This window comes from Bos grunniens, chromosome 10, assembly GCF_055505025.1.
Source record: "Bos grunniens cultivar Pamir isolate PY7600 chromosome 10, Bosgru_T2T1.0, whole genome shotgun sequence".
Classification (NCBI taxonomy): Eukaryota; Metazoa; Chordata; class Mammalia; order Artiodactyla; family Bovidae; genus Bos; species Bos grunniens.
Window position 1 is genome coordinate 33728922 of NC_141174.1, and position 25252 is coordinate 33754173.

General features: G+C 36.4%; 1 protein-coding gene across 5 annotated transcripts; it reads right to left on the reverse strand.

The window, feature by feature from the left end:
- AP5M1 (adaptor related protein complex 5 subunit mu 1) lies at positions 1 to 25252 on the reverse strand. Of its 5 annotated transcripts, XR_015134331.1 has the most exons (9): positions 24794 to 25132; positions 17550 to 18195; positions 13974 to 14201; positions 13267 to 13406; positions 12461 to 12546; positions 12252 to 12370; positions 10144 to 10184; positions 8855 to 8951; positions 5099 to 5823 (listed from the first exon to the last, which is right to left on the reverse strand). XR_015134331.1 is itself a non-coding variant. In XM_086320540.1 (8 exons), exons 2-8 carry the CDS (start codon positions 17958 to 17960, stop codon positions 5741 to 5743), a joined length of 1164 nt encoding a protein of 387 aa, XP_086176666.1. In that variant the 5' UTR covers positions 17961 to 18195; positions 25115 to 25252; the 3' UTR covers positions 1 to 5740. The 5 variants fall into 5 exon arrangements, 4 of the variants coding, with proteins under 4 accessions (XP_086176666.1, XP_086176663.1, XP_086176665.1 ...); XM_086320540.1 differs by lacking the exon at positions 10144 to 10184 and having other exon boundaries at positions 1 to 5823; positions 25115 to 25252; XM_086320537.1 differs by lacking the exon at positions 10144 to 10184 and having other exon boundaries at positions 1 to 5823.

Below are 25252 nucleotides of genomic sequence, written 5' to 3' on the forward strand. Positions count from 1 at the left end.
TTCATTTTAAATGTTTAATGGAATATTAAGATATACAAATTTTCACATGTCCTACCGGAAAAACAATTTAGCAGGTGGTTTCCATTCCAGAGCATCTGTCCATCTATAAATACTGTGCATCAAATATTAAACACTATACTGCCATCAATTACACAGATTGGCCAAGGCCTGAGAAAAGTCAATCTGGACCTCAGAATAATCTGCTTTCAAAGCAGTAAACTAGTAATACATATAAGGCATTCCACTGCTCCAAGCTATATATAGACAATAATGTTATCATATCCATAAAACAGCTGTTGATAATAATGGTTGAGAAACTTTCAACTCATACTAGTTTTAACCATTTTATAAAAGTAACCTCACGAGTTTCTTTGGCAATACTCATTTTCTGCTTCTCTTCATTACTACTAAGTGTGGTTAGATCAAGATATTTGAATATTTGACTTCGAATATTCTTCTTCCTGACATGTTAATGAAATATTTCATAGGGAAACCTCCCAAGTTGGACACACTAACATATAATTATATAAACACATGCACATAAACATCTATGTTTTATTTATTTTTTTTCTGATAGCATATTTCAAAATATACTACAATGTTAACTAAAAATTTACTGTATAATTATTAAAAATACTATTGTAGTTTCTTAGCAACATGGTCAGGGATCCCACCTTCTATCTTATATTTTTTATGATCCTCAGTTTTACCATGATTAAGTAACTTGCTATTAAAAGATATTCCGAAAGTTTAGTTATTAAATTCAAATTAGAGATGCTCATTTGGCACCAACATAAGTTAGATATGCCCTTATTTGAGTCACTGTTTCTATTTAGAAATTGGATCACCCTTGTCTGATATATAGTTTCAATTTTCTGATTCTATCTATCACCTTATTCAGTCTTTGGGTACTTTTTTCATTTTAAATAGAAAAGAGCATTTCAATATTGCTTATATTTGAGAGAATATCATTAAAACATGTATATTATCATATGTGAAACAGATTGCCAGTCCAGGTTCGATGCATGAGACAGGGTGCTCAGGGCTGGTGCACTGGGATGACCCTGAGGGATGGGATAGGGAGGGAGGTGGGAAGGGGGTTCAGGATGGGGAACACATGTACACCCATGGCTGATTCATGTCAATGTATGGCAAAACCACTACAACAGTGTAAAGTAATTAGCTTCCAATTAAAATAAATAAATAAAAAAAAAAGAAATTGGATCATAAAAGTCTGAGCCAAAAAGATGTATAAGAAAATTATCCAAATATATAACCTACAAATTGATACTAGAATAATGAACAACTATAAAGCATTTAAAAAAGCTTTGTCTATAGTAATAACACTAGTCATTAAGAATTTACTATTTAAAAACAAATTTTGTTATACATCAGTGTTTCTACTTTTAAGGTTCTCAAAATATACTCGAGAAATAAATCTCCAAATTTGACATCTGGCAAGGTAAACATTGACACCGATATTGATAATAGTTTTACAAAGTGAATTCCTTGAGAAATCTAGCATGAAACATCTTACAAGTTTATCCTTCAAATATTGTACACATTTTCATAGAATATTTCAAAGATTAGAGTTATGGAAGAAGGGTACCCAGTTAAGCAAGAAAAAGGCAGAAAAATTAGTAAAATAGTAAACAATACTGTGGAAAAGTTATTTTGATAAATTTAAAATAATGAGTTTGAAGTATTTTTGTAATGGTATCTTAATGAGAAAGATCTGATTCATGATGGGAACATAATAAGCTTTTTCCTCAAGAAAGGACAAAGTTAAATAAAGCTCTGAAATCAGAAGTCTTAAGATGAGTAATTGTATATTGTGACGTGTTTTCCCCAGTTGGATTTACCACATTCCATGACAGTTTTTAATGGGGGCGGATGGGGAGAAACTGTGCAGTTTCATAAAATAGAAGCATTTCTCTCAGCCTAAGCTGCAGCTTTGATTTTTGGGTTATCTCAGGGCCAATATATATACACTCTAGTATATGAAACAAAACTAGAAGATATACTTAGAATGTAGTCTTTGTTACTTCAAAGCCTAAGTTTCCTAAAATCATTGTTGGGCAAAGTAAAAAGAAACGTTTGTTCTATTACGTAAGAAATAAACTTCATTTGGTATTCAATTGACTTTCTAACTTAGCAGGCAGGACTTTTACATCTTCAAATACTGAAAATAAATTGCATTCTTGGCCCTTGCTTTAAAAGGTTATGGAGAATAAATGCACACCCTGGTAGTGTTCTAGTGATCTCCCTAATCTCAGTTGCACTTTGTCAGAACGAGGTAACTGGTAGTTAAGTGAAATACCCTAGATCAAAGGGGGATTAATCACCAACTGAATCCTTGCTGAATAAACCTGTCATTCAAGAAAATTATTTCCACTGAACTTAGCAGAGGATTGAAGGTATTTGCATAACAGGGACCAACGTACTTCAGCCAGGTTAAAAGGTTCAGAATTCATCCCATGTTTAGCTTTTTGCCTCCTTTTCCTTTCAGCAGGCTGGTACAATGGTTTCTAATCTGATAATACAGCTAACTATCTAAATGATGTCAGAACAGGAAAGTATTGCAAAGTTTGGATGAGGGATGGATCAATTTCACTTTCAGTAACTCCTAAATCTGATTTGTTGGAATTTAAGATGTAATCCTAAAAAAGTCCCTTAAACCTGAGGACTGTTTATTAACATCCCTTTTCTGACCTTTGTCTTAGAAACAACCATTGTGCTGTGGCAGCGGTCCCAGCAGAGACTCTGGATGATAACTCGACCTACCTACCTCCCAGGGGTGGTGCAGAGTCCATGAATGTCTATAAAGAACTCTGAAATACTACAATAAAAACTAGAAGAAAAATACTAGCAGTTGTTCTATGTATAAAATTGTGCTTTGAAACACCTTAAACCATATGATGTATAAAACTAGTTTAAACTCACTAGAAATACTGTTAGTGTGAATAAATTAATTTTATAAGACTGTTTTATTAAAATTTTTTTAAACAAATAATTTAAGAATTCCTGACAGGTTATTTTCTTCAAACCTGACATTTGAATTAAGTATTTAAAAAGTAAAAGGTAAAAATTGCCCACCACTGTAAGGGGACTGACACTGTAAGGGTACTGCTGACTTTAAAAAGTTTAAAAAATACTGTTTATAAAAAATAAAGAAATAAAGAGTTTTATCAAAATCATGAACTATCTTTTCTGGAATACATTTTCAGAAATTTAACACTTTTTGTACATTTTGGGCCTACTGAAGAATAATCACCCATATGATAGACATCAGATTTCATAATCATATTTTGGCACTAAAAGGGAATTTAGCAATTCTGCCTCTGGAGTAGGTCTGACACCATCCAAATCTTTAACTGGAAGTAGGTGCTCATATTCAGTGCAAATGCACAGCATCTTTCAAGTTAAAAAATGCAAAGAATAGTTATCAAAGAAAATGAATAAAATCCATAGTGGGATAATTTTTTAGAAAATGATTGAAGTTTTAACCCAAGAAAGGACTCTTAAGAGTGTCTTATAGCTTAGAATAAGAACATGTCAATCACGATTAAGCTTCTGGAATCGGAATCCCTTTGAAATGCAGCTGTTTCTTCTTTAATTGTGGCAGCGGACTCTGAAGAAAAGAAAGGTCCAGCCTTAAAGATGAGTAAGGAATACAAAATAGCTCAGGATTAGTTGTGGAGTTCAAAGGTCGCTAATTACACTAAGGAGTTCCCAGACACAGAGAAAACATTAAACAGGTCACCTACCAAACGGGAAACAGACTTTGTCTTCAGAAATTATCCTGAAGTGACAGGTTTCTAGACAAAATCAAAAGCATCACAGTGTGCCCAGCTGATCTCAACAGGATGAAAACATGAGTTAGTTTAAGTTCTGTAGCGGTATGTTAGAATGGAATGGCAACAGATGGCATCAGGTTCCCCATCGTCCCTATACTTCTCCAGTACTTCTTAGATTTTCCTCAGGTTTCTAGAAATGTCAGAGCAAAGATTCACTGGTTTTTCTGACTGCTTACCTAGGGGTTTATTATATGGAATCCCAGCCCACTCACTAGAGAAATGCCTCTTCCCTGTTTTAGTGTACTTGGATAAATATTTATACAATCAAGATGTACAAATAGCTCCATTAATATAAGTGAAATGTTAAACTTCTCTTGAGTTTAAGAGAGTAAAAAAAAACTTAAGGAGAATGATTTCTTCTTTCAAAAGGAAAGTTTTTTTACTACTGATTATCTGTGATGAGCCTAGAATAACAAGCTAAAGTCCTGGTCTGGAATTTACTCCATTTTCATTACTTGGGATAATTCTGAACATAGAACATTATGCCATAATGCTTTGCAGAAAAGGAATTTATAATGAGTAGGACTGACCTTAATTTTAAAAATCATATTTAAAATCCCAAATTAATATGCAATCTCATTTCAAAGTATCATAGCTTTCTTTCACGAAGTTCGCCGCTTTTTCTAAGCTTTTCTTTAAGAGACTCATAAAAAAGAAACCAAGATACAATTTAACTGAATATTAATTTGTGATGCATATTTTTTATAACTCTTCTGTAAAAAGAAACTTGACATGGAATAAGTTTTGAGGAACTTGAGATTTCATCTTTTCTTGCATTTCATCTTTCCTTTAAAGTCCAACTTGACAGTGAGCTACTATGAAAACAGAATGTGATATATAATTGTAAAAATAGATAGAGAATAGAGTATGACTGGATGGCTCCTAAAGAAACCCAGAGCATGCCAATAAGGAAACAAGAGTGACAAATGTAAAGAAAATGTGCTACATGAAACTGAAATAAGATTAAGTGATACTCTACACCCATAAAATAGCTTTTGAATTTTAACCTGAATGCATCCATTAATGAATTATAATAAAACAGAAAAAAACCAATACTATATCTAAATTTATCTTTACAAATTTGGCTGCAGATATTCAGTAATCACAAAATACTATGCTCATCTTCAGAAGGTATCCCACCGCTCTTAATGTGTTTACTGACATCCTAAACAAAATGTTACTGTTGCAGCTTAATAAGTTTGCTTGAAAAGTAACTCTAGAACAGAGATAAGCACTGTAAATAGAATTATGCAGATTCTTTATTAGTCAGTAGGATAGTTCTTATTAAAAAACATGTTACTATTTAAACGATTTTCCTTCATTTTCACTGGCTATTTTCTCAAGAGATTTACAGTTGTTTCTAATTGGTCTCTGGTATTCTGTAACAAAGCATTGTACTAGCACTTAGTACTCAGGTTTGCAAGAGCAAATAGTTTTATTTTACATGTCATCTACAATCCATTGGGAGTGGCAGCCTGCAGCTCTGGATTGTGAAGGAGCCTGATTCCAAATCCAGGAATCCCAATGGAGAAAGATGGCTGTGATTGATTAGCCATGTCTGCCACAGGAAGACGCACGTGGCAGGAAGGGCAGGAAGAAGCATGTATAGCAAGGAAAGTCAAGACTAGTCTAAAATAAGCTAGAAGTCAATCACTAGATTTTATGCTCTGAATCATACTTAAGTAAAATCAAGGGTAAAAAAACTGGATACATTAGTTTTTAAAATGTTCTTTCAAACTAAATCAAACTAAAAACATTGAACAAGAATATTTTATCATTAAATAAATGATTTTCAATTACAGGTTATGTGTATATACATTAAAAATAAAAGACTATGATTTAAATTGTTACTAGTGTATAAATCCCATTTAAACATGAGACAATTACAATAATAATGATCCATATGTTACTGGAGCAGGAGCTTTAGAATTCCAGATGTAATAGTCAGAAGAAATTAGCTTCCGGTCTAAAAAAAAAAGATAAGATTATATTAACAAAAATTCAATGAGAAAGCAAAGTCATGGTATTTAAAATTTTGGAACACAATTATTTCAAGGGAGGAAATTCTTTGAGACAGTCATTTCAATTCGATTTTCATCAAGGCATTATTATAACTTCTACCACTTTAAAAGTATGGGTTTATTAAATACATGAATAATCCATCTTTTAGCCTATATATGCCAAATTTATGCCAATATCCTTCATGCTAAACCTGCTAATTTTTTTCTCACATCTTCCCTAAATTCTGTTTCTCATAGACCATTACTTCAGCTACAAAAACAGTAAAAATATGTTCATTGGTTTCCCTTCTGTCACCTCTTCATCACAGTTCTGATTCTGTTCTTGCTATTCTTTATGCATTCAAAGTTTCATAGATAGAAATACATACTCAACTTTCTAGTAATGTTTTAAAAAGGTTGCTTTAGTGGTTTCTTATAGTTCTAATCAGATTTAAGGTTTCTGTTTTAATAGTTTTGAACAAATGACAACTCTGAATTAAAGTTTTTTGACACATAAAACTGAGATAATGCTCGTTTGGAGCTAGACACATGTAAATTCTTATTCCATACATCTCTATTTATCCAATCCTGCCTTTTCTACAATACCTCTTCATGCATCTTCTTCATAATGAAAAGGATAGGTGTATAATACTGGCGTGCTGCTGTCCATGGGGTCACAAAGAGTTGGATACAACTGGGTGACCGAACAACAACAACGATCATTACCTTGTTGCCTTTTTTCACTGTTACTTCAGTTTGAGAATCTAGTAACACTGAGAGGCAACAGCATATTGGTTAGGTGGTCAGGCTCCAATGACCGACTGCTTGGATTTGAGTTCCAGTTCCGCCACTTACTAGCTATGTGATCCTAATCTCTCTGTTCCATCAGCATCCTCATCTATCAAATGGAGATAACACTTACATAGGGCATTCTAAGGATTTAATGAGTCAGCCTGTATTCAGAACTGTGCCTGGCACATAGTAAGCAATAAAGATTAGTTATTATTATTTAAATTGCCATCATTAGCATTATTAAACTATTATCAGAACTAAGTTGTATATTATGAATATAGATTTTCTTGTCAAGATGATGGCAAAATAAAGTTTTCCACATAGTTGCACAAAGTGATAGCTATATTTTGAAACTAAAAGAAGAAGGAAATAAGAGATTGGTTATAATTATCCATTTAAAATGACCTCTTTCATTCATATATTAAGAAGCAGGTATATTACTGAAACATTCCATTCTGTATTATGCTCTCTGAAAATTACTACAATGTTTAGTAATATTAACAATATACTTACAATATTTTAGATTTTATCTAAAGAGACAACATATTTCCCACAGAAACACTCATCTATTGACATTTATACAATACTTCTGGTTTGTCCAAGCTAACAACTATACTGTGCCTTCATAAAAAGTTTTTTAAAAAGCATTATGAAGATTCTTTCATATGTATGAATTTCTTAAAAAAAAATGATATAGGAGAAAGCATAGGGAAAACCTATGGCAGTAAAGAATATGGCTTATTCTGGTTATACCTCATAGAATCTATTACTGCCATTCAAAAGTAATTTCCTAGAATTCAGTAGTTCTGAGTTCTATAATCTTATGAAACTTTCAAATTACAAATCTTGTCCTATCTTTCCTACTTTAAGGACCCTAACCCTTAGTTTAAGATTGTTGTTTTTCAGCTGCTAAGTTGGGTCCAACTCTTTGTGACCCCATGGACTGTAGCCCGCCAGGTTCCTCTGTCCATGTGGTTTTCCAGACAAGAATACTAGAGTGGGATGCCATTCCCTTCTCCAGGCTATCATTTGAACCCAGGGATTGAACCCGCATCTCCTGCATTGGCAGGTAGACTATTTACCACTGAATCACCAGAGAAGCCCTGATGATTTAGATATACTTATCTAAATATTGGAGAAGGCAATGGCACCCCACTCCAGGACTCTTGCCCGGAAAATCCCATGGATGCAGGAGCCTGGTAGGCTGCAGTCCATGGGGTCCCTAGGAGTTGGACACGACTGAGTGACTTCACTTTCACTTTTCACTTTCATGCATTGGAGAAGGAAATGGCAAACCACTCCAGTGTTCTTGCCTGGAGAATCCCAGGGACAGGGGAGCCTGGTGGGCTGCCGTCTATGGGGTTGCAGAGTCGGACACGACTGAAGTGACTTAGCAGTATCTAAATATGATAGTTTTATTCTTAACATATGAGGCAAAAAGGTTTCTACTTATGTTCAGCTAACTCTACCCTCATTCTAACTACTTGTTTGTTTTATGCCATATGTCTGTATTTGATCCGAATTAAAGTTTTAATTCAATAATTTTAATTAAATTGCTGTTTCCTCTACCTATATTTTCACATATGTGTTTATATACATAAAACACTGTATACATATGAAACACATACATATATATATGAAACACTAACAAACTCACTAAAGGCAGGAAACTTTCTATTGGTCTCCTTTTGGTAAAGCAGGGTACTAAGTAATGGTCACTGACTGTGGCACTGGCTAAAAATATTTTAAATTTTAATATTCACACTTAACATTTATTGAATCCATGCTACATGCTAAATATTATGTTGAGTGCTTGATCAATATAAATAAATTTTATTTACATCTCATAACAATCCTGAAATAAATACTACTACTACTTCCAATTTATACATGAGGAAATTATAACTTTAAGAAGTTCACTAACTTGCCGAAGAGTCAAAGAGTATATTATAAACTGAGCAAAGCAAATTCAACTTTAGACTAGAGCCCACCTCTATGTCAATCCTTGCTCATTCAGACCACTTTATAAATAGGAGAAGGCAGAGGGCAATGTACATAACCGATTAACACAGGATGGATTAGGCCAGAATTCTTATAAATTGGGATTATTTTATCTTTTTCTTTCACATTTTAATTTTATCTTAGTTAATAATAACATAACACCATTTTAATTCCCTCAAGTTGGCTTGAAGCTGTGCAACTTACATGTACTTATTTTTGGTTTTCCTGATGCAAAAACTTGAACTGAATGCTGATCCACATAACATCCAGTGAGTGTGTAATCTAAGATCCTAAAATGAAGCTAGAACCAGAAGAGAAATGTACCAAGTTAAGGTGATTATTTGGTAAAAATGATGGTCACATTTTTTTCCCTTGACACAATTTTAGGAATTTATTTCACACAATTCACAAAAATCACAAATAATATTGTTAATGTGTGCATGTGTACACAAGTGTACACATGGACACATATGCACTAATCTTTCCCTTTAGCATTAGAGTCATTTCTTTGTAAGGCTGCCGTTACAAAGTGCTTAACACATACCAGGCCCGTCACTAATGTACAGTCTAATCTACACGGCAAGTTATCTGTATTCTGCAAACAAGGGAACCGAGGTTCAGAGGTGGAAACAGGTAGTAGAACGGACATTTGTGCTCAGAGCTGACTGATTACAGATGTTGCTGGCCCCTCCCTGCGGTCTGCTGTTCTGTACGTTCTCTTCTGTCTCTAAGACTAGGTGATTGTGATATAGTTCAGACCATAATACTTTTACACACCTTTTAGCAAAACACAAGCATGTAATTACTAAAAAGGGAACACCAGTTTATCTGGTTTTGGAGGGAATAAAATGCTCTACTTAATTTTTCAGAAAACTAAGATTTAACTTATGTAGAACTTTTCTAAAATGTAATCAACGAATGTAATGAATGAATGTAAATTCCTGAATTTAATTGATCATGTAGTGTCATTAGTATAAATGCCAGTTAATATATTGTGCTATAACAGAGAGGGCCATTAGTACCTTCGCTGAAGGCATAGTCATAGCCACATAAACTACGAAAGGTCTATCACAGACCAGCCTCCTTTTGTTGTGATTCTCCTCATCTTTGCTGCTAAAAGCTTTTGAATTTGCAATAGCCCGATAATTTTTCTATACTTTTTTCTTTCTTCTTCTTTTCCTGAATATTTCTCTCATTTCCTGTCTTTCTTCTTTTGATTGTCAAACTAACTGATCACATGCAGAGATGTAATTTTCAGGTCTCCTCAGCAATTTTTTTCCCTATTGCCACTCAAATTATCTAACAGTAAAGAGCTATGGCTTCCTTGTTTGGCAAAATTCTGGATGCTGGAAGTTATGACAAGGCAGATTTCCACAAAACTAGATATTATAAAAAATAAATCTATTCAGTGAACACAAATATCTATTACATGCTTTCTATGACACTGTAACTGGTTAGGTGATGAAAATGAATAGAAAAGTTATAGTCCCTACCTTTGAAAAAACATATAACATGGTTAACATCCCACTTTTTTCTGAAAAACATACAGAAGTGGGAATTTTTTTAATAATCATTGAAACAAACCTTGTGGATACAGTTGAAGTCAATACAGAAGAAATACCATCAGTGTACTTCTGATTTCACTACTATTTCCCCTAGTCACTTTTATGTATAGATTCCAGTCTATCTTCTTTGATACTATTCTATTTAGATTTTCCCACTACCTTTCTGATCACCTTTTCACTTTCCTTCACTAATTCTCCTGAATCTTCTTATTTTCTCTTATCTTTTTCTGACCTTATTCATTTCTACTGCCTCAACTATTTCTTTTCCGTGGATAACTCCTAGATCCTATGAACAGCTGAGCTTTCTTTTAAGAATCAACTTCAGATTTTTTAGCCCCTATTAGACACCCACCTTGGTATAAATTGCTATTACCTGCAACAATGTGATATGAAGCCCACTCCCTCTCAACTTTCTCTGTATTTCTTCTAAGAAATAGAGCTTTCTTCTAAGTACGTTTATCCATTCTTCAAATATTTATGTGTGAGGTACTGAACTAGATGCTCAGAATAAAATAATGCATGAGATTCACATGGTCTCTGCTTTCTGGGAGCTTCAAGTCTGGTTTGTTTTTGTTTAGTCACTCAGTTGTGTCCGACTCTTTTGTGACCTCATGGACTGTAGCCTGCCAGGCTCCTTTGTCCATGGGATTTCCCAGGCAAGAATACTGGAGTATGTTGCCATTTCCTCTTCCAGGGGTGCTTCTCGACCCAGGGATCAAACACATGTCTCTTGTGTCTCCTGCACTAGTCAGACAGATCCTTTACCTTTGAGCCACTTGGGAAGCCCCTAGTTTAAGTCATAATTGTTTTTAATGACACCATCTTTGACTTAAAACTATTTCTTATCTTTCTACTTAATTAGTGAGATTAAAGGATTTACCCTTATCACAGCTCTATTCTTTTTTTTCCCTTTTTTTCTCTTTCTGTGACACTATACTAGCTCAGCATCATTTATTTATCAACTTTCATCTGAAATACTAAAAAAGTTTCTTTGTCTCTAGCTTTTATCCTCTCTCATCTTCTTCACATCCATTTCAGGCTGATCCTCATAAAGTACCACTTTCTGAAGGAGCACTCCCATACTCAAAAAAAGTATAACATTTTCTAACAAACAGTGAAAGCCAGATTCAAACCCTCTACAGTCCAGACCTAAATCACTTATCTAGCTTTCTGTGTAACTACTGTTTCTAGCGCGGGTTCCTAAATATGCCTAGTTATCCTTCATTCCCATGATTAAACCATGTCTTTACCTATACAAATGTTAGTTCCATCTTCAAGGCTTCATATTCATGCTTATCTGGGCCTCAGCGTTTTCCTTACAGTTCATCACTACTACAAAGCTTTCCTTGACCACTTTGGTTGGAAGAGCTTAGTCTTTTTTTGAAAGTCCAAAAGCAGGTAGTCCTGATTAATTACTGACAAGCATTACTGAAAAATCCATAGAGCACAAAGACTGTATCTTATATTCTTTGTATACAAATCTCAAGTGTGGTATCTTAAGAGCTGAGTAGAAAGAGGTTAAATTGAAGTGTACTAAATTTTACATAATTCTTTCCTCTTAAAATATTTAAGTATTACATGAAATAGAAAGTGACTAATAAATAGAATTTTACTAAAATCTAGAAGAGGACTTAGACAAAAAGAATTTCTATCCCCCAAAAGGATTACAAAACATTAAAAATCAATTGCTGCTACTAAGTCGCTTCAGTCATGTCCGACTCTGTGCGATCCCATAGACGGCAGCCCACCAGGCTCCCCCGTCCCTGGGATTCTCCAGGCAAGAACACTGGAGTGGGTTGCCATTTCCTTCTCCAATGCATGAAAGTGAAAAGTGAAAGTGAAGTCACTCAGTCGTGTCCGACTCCTAGCGACCCCATGGACTGCAGCTCACCAGGCCCCTCCGTCCATGGGATTTTCCAGGCAAGAGTACTGGAGTGGGTTGCCATCGCCTTCTCCGAAAAAAAATCAATTAGATACATGTATTTCAGAAACAAAGGCAAGATCTCTAATGTAGTGAGCCATATAAATATATTTACCTTTAAATATGCTGTACCTCCGATGCAAATCTGGTCAAATGGCTGCTTTTCATGGTTCTTGGCTCCAAAAGTTATAGTTCCAGAAAGACTAATTTCCATTGATTTGGGAAACTTCTGTCCTAGAAACAGAAATATACCAATCAACTATTTTTAATTAAATAGGTTCTACTGCAAATGAATGAAAGAAAAAAAAACAAAACCTAGTTTACCAATAATCCAGACCAATAAGCTTTTCTCTCGAAATACTTCAAGCTGGCCAAAACTAGCTTTGTACTCCACATGCGTGATGGGACCTCTTTAAAAAAAAAAATGGAGATAATAGAAACAAAAAATCACAGATTTAAGTTTGAAGAGATATACGTCAAATCTTGCTACTGTCACTTAATACAAGGACAACATAAAGCAGATCTGCATTTAAGTTTGCAGAATAGAGCAGAATAAATAATGAATATCATATCTCAAAAAACACGGAAACACAATAAACCTTTTTGGTGATGCTACACATTTCATTATTAATTCTAAAGATGACCACAAAGTCATACAGAATGTATTAATACAGGCACATGAATTACATAACATTAAAACTATGATTTTTACTATATAGTATGTAGCCTTTGAAAAGAACTATGCTGTAGAACAAATTTAAAAGTAGAACTGGTAAGGAAAAATCTTATAATTGACTTAATTCACCAGGTTTTATCGTTGGCTTAACTTATTAATATAGGTACAGTGCAGAGAAATTGCTAGAAATAAAGCCAGTAGAAAAATAATCCCCGAGGAAGCTATACTGGCTGGAGCTTATAATTTACTAGCAAATTTAACCAGAAAAATGGTGACATTTAAAAACAAAGAGATTATTTTTACAACTATTTTGGTTCAGAATCAACATACATTTGAATCACACAAAATTTTTAGATCTTAAAAATAAGGTAAAAACCAAGACAACTTTATTATAGGGCAGTGCCAATGTACTGAGGAAGGCAGAAATCATGGCATCATGTAATTTTATTCCTACCTGTTGTAAAAAGGTATATGAGCTTCACAGAATTCAAAACTATTTTTCACACTTTCATGAAGTTTTAAATTAACTGTTATTTTTAGTTGTACTTCTTCCTCTTTCACTTGATAAAAACCCAAAATTGGTGGAACAGGGACCTGGAAACAAAACAAACACATTTTCTACATGATTCTCAAGTTAATGGGTCTAAAATGCCAATAGTGACTGAGGAAAGAGCTGTGCAGTAATATAGTCATTATATACACGTATGTCTTTAATGACTATTAGGTTACTCTAAGTCATTCTGACTACAGATGATGGAGCTACAGTCCTTCTAAGGACAGGGATTCTTCCATCTCTTTCCATTTCCAGAAAGGTACCTTACAAAGGTGTGTAATACATTCTTCTTCCTCCTCTTGCTTGTCCAGATTCTCCTCCTCCAGGTTCTCTATGACGTACAACACAGAACATGCACTAGCCATACTGATCCCTGACACACACCCACAGTTCCTGCTGCTCTGCTTGTATCTTCACTCCCCCACCCTCCCAGGTCAGCAGTCACTTAAATTAGTCATGAAAAAGCTGATTAAGGGGAAACAATCTGAATCTTCTGGTAAGTAACTCATGAAAAGGTTTTGTTTCGACCAAAAGTATGGTGATTTCCTAACAACACAATTCATAGATGTAAAGATTAGCAAAGTACCAACTTCTCCAAGGTTGCTTACCTGGGAAGTGTAGTAGCATAAGTTGAATGACTCTAACGGTGGAGTGAGCGGAAATTTGTACGGTCCACTAAATGCAGAATCATCCATTGCATCAATGCTACTAGAGGTCAGAATGGCAGAGTCAAGAGATGTCACACAAGGATGAACCAGAATATCCTGAAGTGGAGATCCATTGGTAGGGAGACTCAAACTAATGGTAACATTTGGCATGCTTCCCTCTAGATCACACTGCAACACAAACAGATATCACCAAGAGCTTTGAAGAAGTCTTCTTCTGGATGAGGCTTTTCTTAATTTATCTGAGGCACTTTTCACAGCTTAACTCACTTTTCTTTCAAGGAATTATTCTCATTGCTTTCTGTGTTCTGGATAATGATTCTATTACGGCTCTCAGAAACCCAAGCCAGAGACCAGGAGAGCCTTCCTAGAATGCTCTGCTTACATTTAAAATCCTTAAAAAACTACTTTTCTCTATTCCTGTTACAAAAAATATTTCTGTCACAGCCCTCTAAGTGTATCTAGACTCACTTTCCTCTAATCAATAGATTCTCCATCAATGCCAGAGCTATCTTAATAAAATAATTCTAATTCTATTGTACCCATGCCAAAACCTCTCAATAGTTGTCCCTCAGTTTTATATTACTTTTAAAGCCTTTGCTGTTTGGTTCCCACCTATTTCTTTAACCATTTTCTACCCCACAAGTGATGCTCTAGACTTACTGGATTCTTGAATTTACCTGAATAAACCATATCTTATATCTACGCTTTTGTATGTGCTATTCCCGCCAGCAACAATGCTCTTTTCTTCTTAGTCAATTCATTACATGTGTTGTGTGAAGCCTTATATTCTGTATTGTCACCTCTGTGGCCTACCTTTGTTATGCAGAGAAGCCCAGGATCTTCTTCCCTATGTGGTCTGGGTTAGTTTGCTAGTGAGAGGTACTCATGAGAGATTTAGGAGATAGAAGGGAAAGGGAAGTCATTATAGTAGGAAAGTCATAGAAACCAGATATGATAGCTTCACAGACCTCACTCTGAGCTCTGTTTTAAGGCACTGGTGGCCAGACACAGCACTTTCTCAGACTTTTCCATGAACTCCTGCTTTGGGGTTGTAACACAGATGTGGCTGCTTTTCTGTTAACGCTGGCTTCTCTGTGTATCCTAGTCTCTAGGCTAGAGTCATTAGTGACTGTCAGAGGATCAGAGACTTACTCTCTCAGTTCCTCTTATACTTGAGTAAACAAACCTTCATTCCTACACTAAACATCATGATCATCTATCTGTATTAGACCAAGAATAGAAGCCAGTTCAAAATTCCCAGAAGCAAAAAACTAGGGTCAGTCTACCAAAGACCTATTTAAATACCATGATATGAATTAATATTAAATTATATATAACATATTCCCTGTTCATTACCACAGAATGAAAAAACACATAGTGAATTTCCCTACTTTTATTTTACAGAACTTAAGAGAAAAGTGCATTCAACAACTTTAAGAGGTGTGAATGACATAATCTGCAAACACCTTAAGTTGGAGACATTTACGGTAATTATTTCCATTAAAAGTAGTAACTGGAATGTATTTTTGACCATAATAGAAGACAGTGTAAAGGAAACACATACATTTTTAGATCACTTTAAGGTTAAAAGGGGCTTCCAACGTGGTGCTAGTGGTAAAGAACTCATTTGTCAATGCAGGGAAAGTAAGAGACACAGGTTCAATCCCTGGGTCGGGAAGATCCCCTGAAAGAGGGCATGGAAACCCATCCTAGTATTCTTGTTTGGAGAATCCCATGGACAGAGGAGCCTGGTGGGCTACGGTCCATAGGATCTCAAAGAGTCAGAGTTGGACACAACTGAAATGACTTTGCTTGCACACAAGGTTAAAAAGAAAAATAAAGACTCAATTTGTCTGCCAGGACCATTTTAATTCTCTGTTCCTGAAATCTACTTTTAATCTATTAGATTTTTACATAGCTACTCAACATTAATACGGGCTTCCCGGACAGTTAGTTGGTAGAGAATCTGCCTGCAATGCAGGAGTCCCTGGTTAGATTCCTGGGTTGGGAAGAGCCACTGGAGAGGGAATAGGCTACCCACTCCAGTATTCTTCGGCTTCCCTTGTGATTCAGCTGGTAAAGAACCTGCTTGCAATGCAGGAGACCTGGGTTCACTCCCTGGGTTGGGAAGATACCCTGGAGAAGGAAAAGGCTACCCACTCCAGTATTCTGGCCTGGAAAATTTCATGGACTGTATAGTCCATAGGGTCACAAAGAGTCAGATACAACTGAGTGACTTTCACTCACTCAACATTAATATGATATATAAAAAGTTTATTAGTGCAGAAAATAAAGGGAGAAAACAGAAAGACACCTCAGAATATTAATATACATGTATATGCATTTTTTGGAGGGTTTCTATTTTTGATCATTATTGAATGTGGCAATTATCAGTGCTAACTGTATTGTTATTTTCATTGTCTTTTCCTATTACTTAACCTTAAACAAGAGAACCCTATATTTACCTAGTGACTTGTTTAAATAAAAAGGTTAAAAAAAATAAAATGAGTCCCTGAAAATGATTTCAGATATTAAGTCAAAGATTTATCAATTTCACTCTCTCTAAAAAAAATGGAAAATAAGTATAGTGACTTTAAAATAATTTCACAAGTTCTTTGATATTACTGTTTCAAAAGATGGAGCCTAATTCCACTTCCCTTGAATGTGGGCTGACAAAGTGATCTGCTTCTGGTGAACAGAAAGTGGTAGAGGTGATGCTACGTGACCTTTCAGTCTAGGTAATAAGAAGAATAGCTTTCACTTGTGCCTCAGGTGGCTGGCTGGCTGCCTGCTCAATTGTCTGTTTGGTCAAAGGGAAGTCACTAAGTTGTGAGAATCTTAAGCAGCCTGTTGAGACGTCCATGTGGAAACGAACTGAGGTTTCCTACCAATAAGGGCCAACTTGCTAGCCATGTGACTGAGTCACCTCACAAGTAGAACTTCCAGTCCCACTCAAACCTTCAGGTGACTGCAGCCCCAGCTGAAATACTGACTGTGACAGACATCCACATTAGAAGTTCCCAGCTAAGTTGCCCCTAAAGTCCTGACCTACAAAAACTACAAGTATAGTAGATGTTTATTGGTTGTGATGACAGGTTAATTCATCACACAGCAATGCAGCTGACCCTCTGTGCAGTCAAAAATCCATGTATAACTTTACAGTCAGCAGTCTGTATCCCAGGTTCTGCATCTCTGAATTTAACTGTACATTCAGCCAATCGCAGATAGTATGGGACTGAATGTAGTACGTATTCAAAGAAAAAAATCTGTATATAAGTGGACCCATGCAGTTCAATCTCATGCTGTTCAAGGGTCAACTGCATATGGATAGTATATTTAGTAAAGAATGCAAAAAGATAACATTAGAAAATTTCACTTGAATATAATATCTAATGACTGCTGTTTATGGTAAGAATCAAGAATGTCACATTATGATGTAAAATAAAGTCAGCAAAATTTACTTTTCTCCATAAATATTCAGTGGTATGATAAAACAAGTATCAGAGAAAATCTTACCTTGCAAGTGACAACTCCAACGACCTGCCATGTATCTGCTATCTCCTGTTTATCATATTGCATGGAGTTTACCTTTTCAGTGACAGAAATAGAAACTTGTGGTTTTCCTTTGTATGTTCCAGTTTTCCAGGCTGGCTGTTTTTGTAGGTGAGTAACAGAAGCAAAATTAATACTGTCCAATGAATTCTGTAAGTTGGCATCTAACAAAGTGCCAAAGGGACACGTTTGTAAAAGCAAGTCAGACAACTGGCTCAATTTGGTATTTAGCTCACTGTCAGTTTTTTGACCTGAGGAAAGAAAATCCTGAACCCCAAAAAGAAGTTCAAAGCCTTGTGAAATTCCACTAATGCTAATTAATGGTGGACGAGGGGATAAAGTTTGTTCAACCAGTGGAACACAAGCATATATCATGCCATTCTTCAGAAAAGCAACAACTGGCCAGAGTTCTTCACCTCCTACTGGGACTCCGTAAATGGATGTTTTATTGATGTGTGAGCAGCTATCACGACTCTCCAAAAAGTCCTTCTCGTCATCCAACAATCTCAGTTCAAAAAGCAGTGCTTTCAGGAAGGGACCATCTTCAGGAACAGGCACATAACTTGCTCCATTGAAGACTTTAGCTCTTTTTTCAACAGTTGGATACCGTCTGCCTCAATGGAAATAAAAACATAATTAATTCCTGCAAAAACTGGAAGTCCAAAACCAATACAAGGAAAATACTAACAAAACACACAATAATAAACAAATACATACGCTGACACATGAAAATCACAATAAAAAAATATTATATTAATGTTAAACTCTTATGTACTTGATATATCTCAAATGATAAATGCTATTTTATTTTTAAAAATTGAATTTAGTTCACTTTTTAAATAGGTAGGATATCTGTTTCTAATTCAAAATCCTAGACTCTTGGCTATTCAGATTCCCACTTGGTAAGCAAGGCATGTGTATGTTTAAAACATAAACACACTGCCATTTTTAAAAAACAATGATACATTTTGCAGTGAAACTTACTTTTTTCCAAGTTAGTATTCATGAAGCTACAGCTGCATAGTATTCCCTTGGGTTAAGGAACTACAATCTATCTGGATTCCCATTGGTAGAAACATCACTTCTGTTGTTACAGATAAGACTGCAAAGAAGATTTTCTTGTCTTGTTTTTCCTTCCCTTTATCTTTCCTTCCTCCGTCCTTCTTTTTCCAATTGAGGTATAATTTACATATGATATTATATTAGTTTCAGGGAAGCAACATAATGATTTGATATTTGTATATGTTGCAAAATAATCACTGCAGTAAGTCTAGTTAACATCTGTCACCTTATATAGTTACACATATTTTTTCTTATAATGAAAACTTTTAAGACTTTCTGTCTTAGCAACTTCCAAATATGCAATGCAGTATAATTCAACTATAGTCACCATGCTGTACATTACAACCCTATGACTTACTTATTTTATAGCCATGTTTGTACCTTTTGATTCCCTTCATAAATTTTTCCCACCCCACCACAGGATATTTTTTCTGATTCCATCTTAGTAGAGCAGGATCGAAAAAAGTGGTTTAATTTAATCCTCCACATTAGGAATTCACTAGTACCCTGAGTCTTCTTGCCAAGCCGTACAAAAATATGTAAGGGCATTTCAGTAATAGTGGTTTATCTATATGGCCTTGGAAGATACTATGAGGTAACAAAAAGAATAAAATAAGAATAACCTTTTATGGTTTGCAAGCTCTATGCTGAACAATAAGTTACTAATTCATCCCTTTTTGGGAGAAACAGGAGATACTTTTTGCTTATTTACAAAAATGTTAGATCACATTTTCTTAATTAAAAAAAAAAGTACTTTCCCTATTCCTTATTTCTCCACTCCAAAGTCCACAACAAAATCAATTATTTGCTATTGGTTTCTGTATAGGGCTTCCTTGGTGGCTTAGATGGTAAAGACTCTGGCTGCAATGTGAGAGACCTGGTTAAATCTCTGAGTTGGAAAGATCCCCTGGAGGAGGCATGGCAACCCACTCGTGTTCTTGCCTGGAGAATCCCCATGAAGAGAGAAGCAGGCTACAGTCCATGGGGTTGCAGAGTCGGACATGACTAAGAGACTAAGCACAGCACAGCTTTTGTATAAATTGCCTAACTTCCCAAAGTCTATTTTCTTATTTGTAAAATAAGGTATGGCTAAAGAACATACAGGCAATTCTGATCAAGGATCAAGAACACACCTAGCCAAAATGTTTTTCTACTAATTCTCTAATACTACTAATATTTTATTAGTATAGGATAAATAAGTGACAGATGAATTATCTGGATCCAGCTTATGGCCTTCATAGAGATGTTGAAATGTCCACCCAAACATATCTGAAGTTTTGAAATATTCTGAGCATGGTGGGAAAAAACTCTGAAAACAAGAAAACAAGAACAACTTCTTCAAGAAACTAATTATTCTACACAGTATAAAAACCTTACCTCTTCAAGATAGTAAAATAAGCTACAAAGCCACAGATATAAATACAATATGTTGTTGGCATAAGAACAGATAAAGTAACAGAACTGAGACAAATTGCTGTTTAAATAATTTTAAAAAAGAAAAATGAGAATGTATTTAAAGTTATTCATGTATTAGTGAACCTCATTCATTTACATTTTGATGTGCTATCTTGATTGAGGAAAGGGTAATTTTAGCTCTTAAGTGTTCTCTTAAAATTCAAAGTGCAAGAATTTCATGACTGAAATTGTAAAAATAAGTCAATCTGGGACCTTATGCGTAGTGCTAAATCGCTTCAGTTGTGTCCGACTCTTTGCGACCCTACAGACTGCAGCCACCAGGTTCCTTTGTCCATGGGATTCTCCAGGCAAGAATACTGGAGTGAACTGCCATACCCTCTTCCAGGGGATCTTACCCACCCAGGGACTGAACCCAGGTCTCCTGCATTGGCAGGTGGTTTCTTTTACCACTAGTGCTTCCTGGGAAGCTCCCTGGGTCCTTATCAGATCAGATCAGATCAGATCAGTCGCTCAGTCGTATCTGACTCTTTGCGACCCCATGAGCTGCAGCATACCAGGCCTCCCTGTCCATCACCAACTCCCGGAGTTCACTGAGACTCACGTCCATCGAGACAGTGATGCCATCCAGCCATCTCATCCTCTGTCGTCCCCTTCTCCTCCTGCCCCCAATCCCTCCCAGCATCAGAGTTTTTCTAATGAGTCAACTCTTTGCATGAGGTGGCCAAAGTACTGGAGTTTCAGCTTCAGTATCATTCCTTCCAAAGAAATCCCAGGGCTGATCTCCCTCAGAATGGACTGGTTGGATCTCCTTGCAGTCCAAGGGACTCTGGGTCCTTATATGATACCTCAATATGTGCTCAATAAATACTTTGTTGGATGACTCAATCTGTCTTTTCAGATTTATTCTAGGGTTTTTGTAAAGTAGGACTTGAACTTTAAATGGCCCCACAACTATAGGGAAAAATACCAACCTAAGCTAGACTTGAGTTGGTGCTGTTACTGTCTATCCAGACAGCAAATCTCTAAACCAGAATCTAAATCAAGTTTTGTTGTGGGGAAAATAGTAGTTAGAGGAAAAATCATTTGGATTCTCAAATCTTAAGTGATGGCCTTTATCCTTTGGCAAATATGTGGATAATACACATACCTGTTTCACTCTAACTCTAGGCCCAAGAGGTCAGAAAACAGAAAAAAATAAAACCTAATTAATTTGTTCAGTGATACAAGATAAACAAGTGACAGATGAATTATCTGAACTGAACTTGCTGCCTTCATAGAGATGCTGAAAAGTCCACCCAAACGTATCTTAAGTTTTGTTCTGAAATATTCTGAGAATGGTGGGAAAAAACTCTGAAACAAGCACAACTTCTTCAAGAAACTAGTTATTGTATGCAGTACAAAAATCTTATCTCTATAAGATATAAAAATAAGCTACAAAGCCACAGATATAAAAACAGTATGGTGCTGGCAGAAGAACAGAGAAAGTAATAGAACTGAGACAAACCAATGGAAGACATAAAAAACTCAAAACAGCACACAAATCAACGAAGAAAATACATATTGTTTGGAAGATGATTCAGAAAAACTGGCCCATAGTACAGAGAAAAACAAAATAAGATTCCTACTTAATGTCACATCCAAAGATGGACTATATAGATGGATTAAAGGCCTAAATATAATAAATAAAATGACAAAGTCAAGAGAAAATAATGTAGAAAGACATATTTGGGCAATAAGGGTAGGGAAAGACTACAACAAATCCCCTAAAGGGCTAACTACTATGTAACAAAACTAAGGGTTTCTGTTTAACCAAAGTAATGAAAAGTTCATTGACAATGATAATAAGTTAAGATCAAGTGTCTGTAATAGCTAAAAATGACAGGACTAATATCAAGATTACACAAAAAACTCCCACAAGTTACCAGGAAAAAGCCAGCAAATCTCAAAGAAAAAACAAAGAATATGTATAGGCAATTCACAGAAAAGGAAAGCCCAAGGACTATCGTCATTGCTACCATGCTGCTGCTGCTGCTGCTAAGTCGCTTCAGTCGTGTCTGACTCTGTGCGACCCCATAGACAGCAGCCCACCAGGCTTCCCGTCCCTGGGATTCTCCAGGCAAGAACACTGGAGTGGGTTGCCATTTCCTTCTCCAATGCATGAAAGTGAAAAGTGAAAGTGAGAGTCGCTCAGTCTGTCTGACTCTAGCGACCCCATGGACTGCAGCCTACCAGGCTCCTCCGTCCATGGGATTTTCCAGGCAAGAGTACTGGAGTGGGGTGCCATTGCCTTCTCCACATTGCTACCATAGAGAAATGCAAATGAAAGTAAGATATTCTTTACACCAATACTGGCAAAAAGTGCAGTAAGTGTTAGAAAAGAAAAGAGAGTGATGGTGAGAGTGTAGACTGGTCAAAGTATTCTGAGGAGCTAATTATTTGGTAGTAGTCAAAACCAGTATAGGTATGTCTCATGTAACTGTTTGAGGTTATTTACTGCAGCATGGTTTTGATAGCTGAGTTGGAGGCAATTTGGGAGATCAGCAGCAGGAGAAGGGGATATGTAAAATGTGGCAGATGGAAACCATGGAGTACTACAGAGCAAGTAGAAACAATGGCCTAGATCTGCACTATCCAGTATAGTAGCTGCCAGCCTTACATGGCTTTTTAAACTTAAAATGAAACAAAATTAAAAACTGAGTTCCTTAGTTAGAATAACCACATTTCAAAAATTCAACAACTACCTGTGGCCAGTGGCTACAATTTAGACAGTTTAGAACATTTTTTTTTTATGTTCAACACTTTTTTTTTTAAACTTTATTTTTTTAACTTTACAATATTGTATTGGTTTTGCCATATATCGAAATGAATCCGCCACAGGTATACATGTGTTCCCCATCCTGAACCCTCCTCCCTCCTCCCTCCCCATACCATCCCTCTGGGTCCTCCCAGCGTACCAGCCCCAAGCATCCAGTATCGTGCATCGAACCTGGACTGGTGACTCGTTTCATATATGATATTATACATATTTCAATGCCATTCTCCCAAATCATCCCATTTCCATCACTGAAATGGTGGACAGTGATGCTTGAGATGAACACAAAGTAACCTGGATATTTCTTAAAAATAGGGCAGAGAGGACTTCCCTGCTGGTCCAGTGGTTAAGAATCTGCCTGCCAACGCAGGGGACACAGGTTCAGTTCCTGGTCTGGGAAGATCCCACATGCGGTGGAGTGAGTAAGCCCGTGGGCCACAACTTCTGTGCCCTAGAACCTGCAAGCCACAACTACTAAAGCCTATGCTCTGTAACAAGAGAAGCTACCGGAACGAGAAGCCCGCGCACCACAACTAGAGAGTAGTTACCACTCACTGTGACTAAAGAAAGCCCACACAGCAAGGAAGATGCAGTGCAGCCAAAAAAAAAAACATGCTGAGAAATCTGACAAATGTTAAGAAATGGGAATGACACCTGTATTGTTAAATTATATCATTTAAAAAAATATATATATATGAACACACAAAAGCATAACACCAATCATATGAGGTAGGCAAATGGCAGAAATAAAGATACCAAGGGGAATATATAAATAAATAAAGCAGGAGTATCTGGGAAGGATGGACCAAAAAGGCTGATGAACCATATTAAAGATTATAAATAACCTCCTGAGGTACTACAACAACAAATGTAAGCCAAGTGTCCCTGAGAAAATGGTAAACTTCAAGTCTCTATGTCTCCAATAACAGAAATTGTTTAGGAAGGAAAGGGAATTATTCATATTCACGTTGCCTACTACTTTTCACTTAAAATACACTCATCTTTATCAGCCTCAATCTAGATTCAGAGCTAGCTATGAATACTTCACTATAGAGCTTGTCTCAGAGAAGAATGAATGTTTACAAGAATAAAAGGTGAAACAAGTTACTCAATTGCCGCCCATACTTTACAATGAGTTACTGTATGTGTAACTCTCTTCACAGAGTTATTTTGATAAAACGTGGCAAATTTTATATAAGTGGCACTAGATCGGCTCACACCATTTTTAAAAAGTAATTCAGTTTAATTTTTTTTTGGTATTTTTTCAATTTTCAACAATTAGGAACTTTAGAAGTAAACAGAATTTCTAGGAATTAAACATAAGAAGCTGAAAGTAACAGTCTGATACTGCTCAGCAGGGACTTTCCAGAAGAATGAATTAAAATGTCCTTACATGATTTTTATTAACAAAAGTAGAAAAATCTGAAACATTTACTGCTCAGAAAGTTTCCTTTCCTTTTAAGTCACCTCGGTACCAATCTTACGCAGGTGGTAAGGCTGGTAAGATGGTAGGGCTTAGCTGGTAGCTCAGCTGGTAAAGAATCCGCCCGCAAGACGGAGACCTGGGTTTGACCCCTGGGTTGGGAAGATCCCCTGGACAAGGGAACGGGCTACCCACTCCAGTATTCTTGCCTGGAGAATCCCATGGACAGAGGGGCCTGGCGGGCTACAGTCCATGGGCTCGCAAAGACTCGGACACGACTGAGCTATTTTCACTTCACTTTATTCAGGAGAAAATGTGCCAGGCATCAACTCATTTCTCATTTAATTATCACAGTCTCCACTTATTAATAACAGGTGTTATAAGGGTTAAGTAACTTGCCCAGGTGTTGGACCAGGGATGCACAGCACCACAAAATTATGCTACACTATCCATCCATCCTATCCATCACGCCTAAGGATACAGATTTGCATTTACCTGGAGAATTTGACAATGCCACAAAGTGGAGTTCCTGATTCGTGGCTTATAAGCCACACTGCCCGCTGGGCCATGATAAGCCACTAAGGCATCAGCTTATCACTAAGGTGGCCACGGAGGCAGAGCGCAGACTGGCTTTCTCAGGCGTCTTCAGAGCCACCTTCTGCTCCACCGCAAACAGATTGGGCTCAGCAGAGAAGCTAACTCCTTCAGGTGAAGTGACTAAAACCTTTGGGTCTGTCCGGGACAACGCACGCCACAAAAAGTTCCGTGAATCCCCACTTTAAGTCCTCATAAACTTATCTCCATCAGCCCAACTACCTTCTTTCTCCCGAGTCCACTTCCGGGACGGTGGCCCGCAAGGATCATAATTCCTCACTCGCTCGCGCGGGGAGCTTTTCTGTAGTTCGTCCGCTGCTCGCCTCCTCGCCGGCCCCTCCCAACAGCTACCCGGGCGCG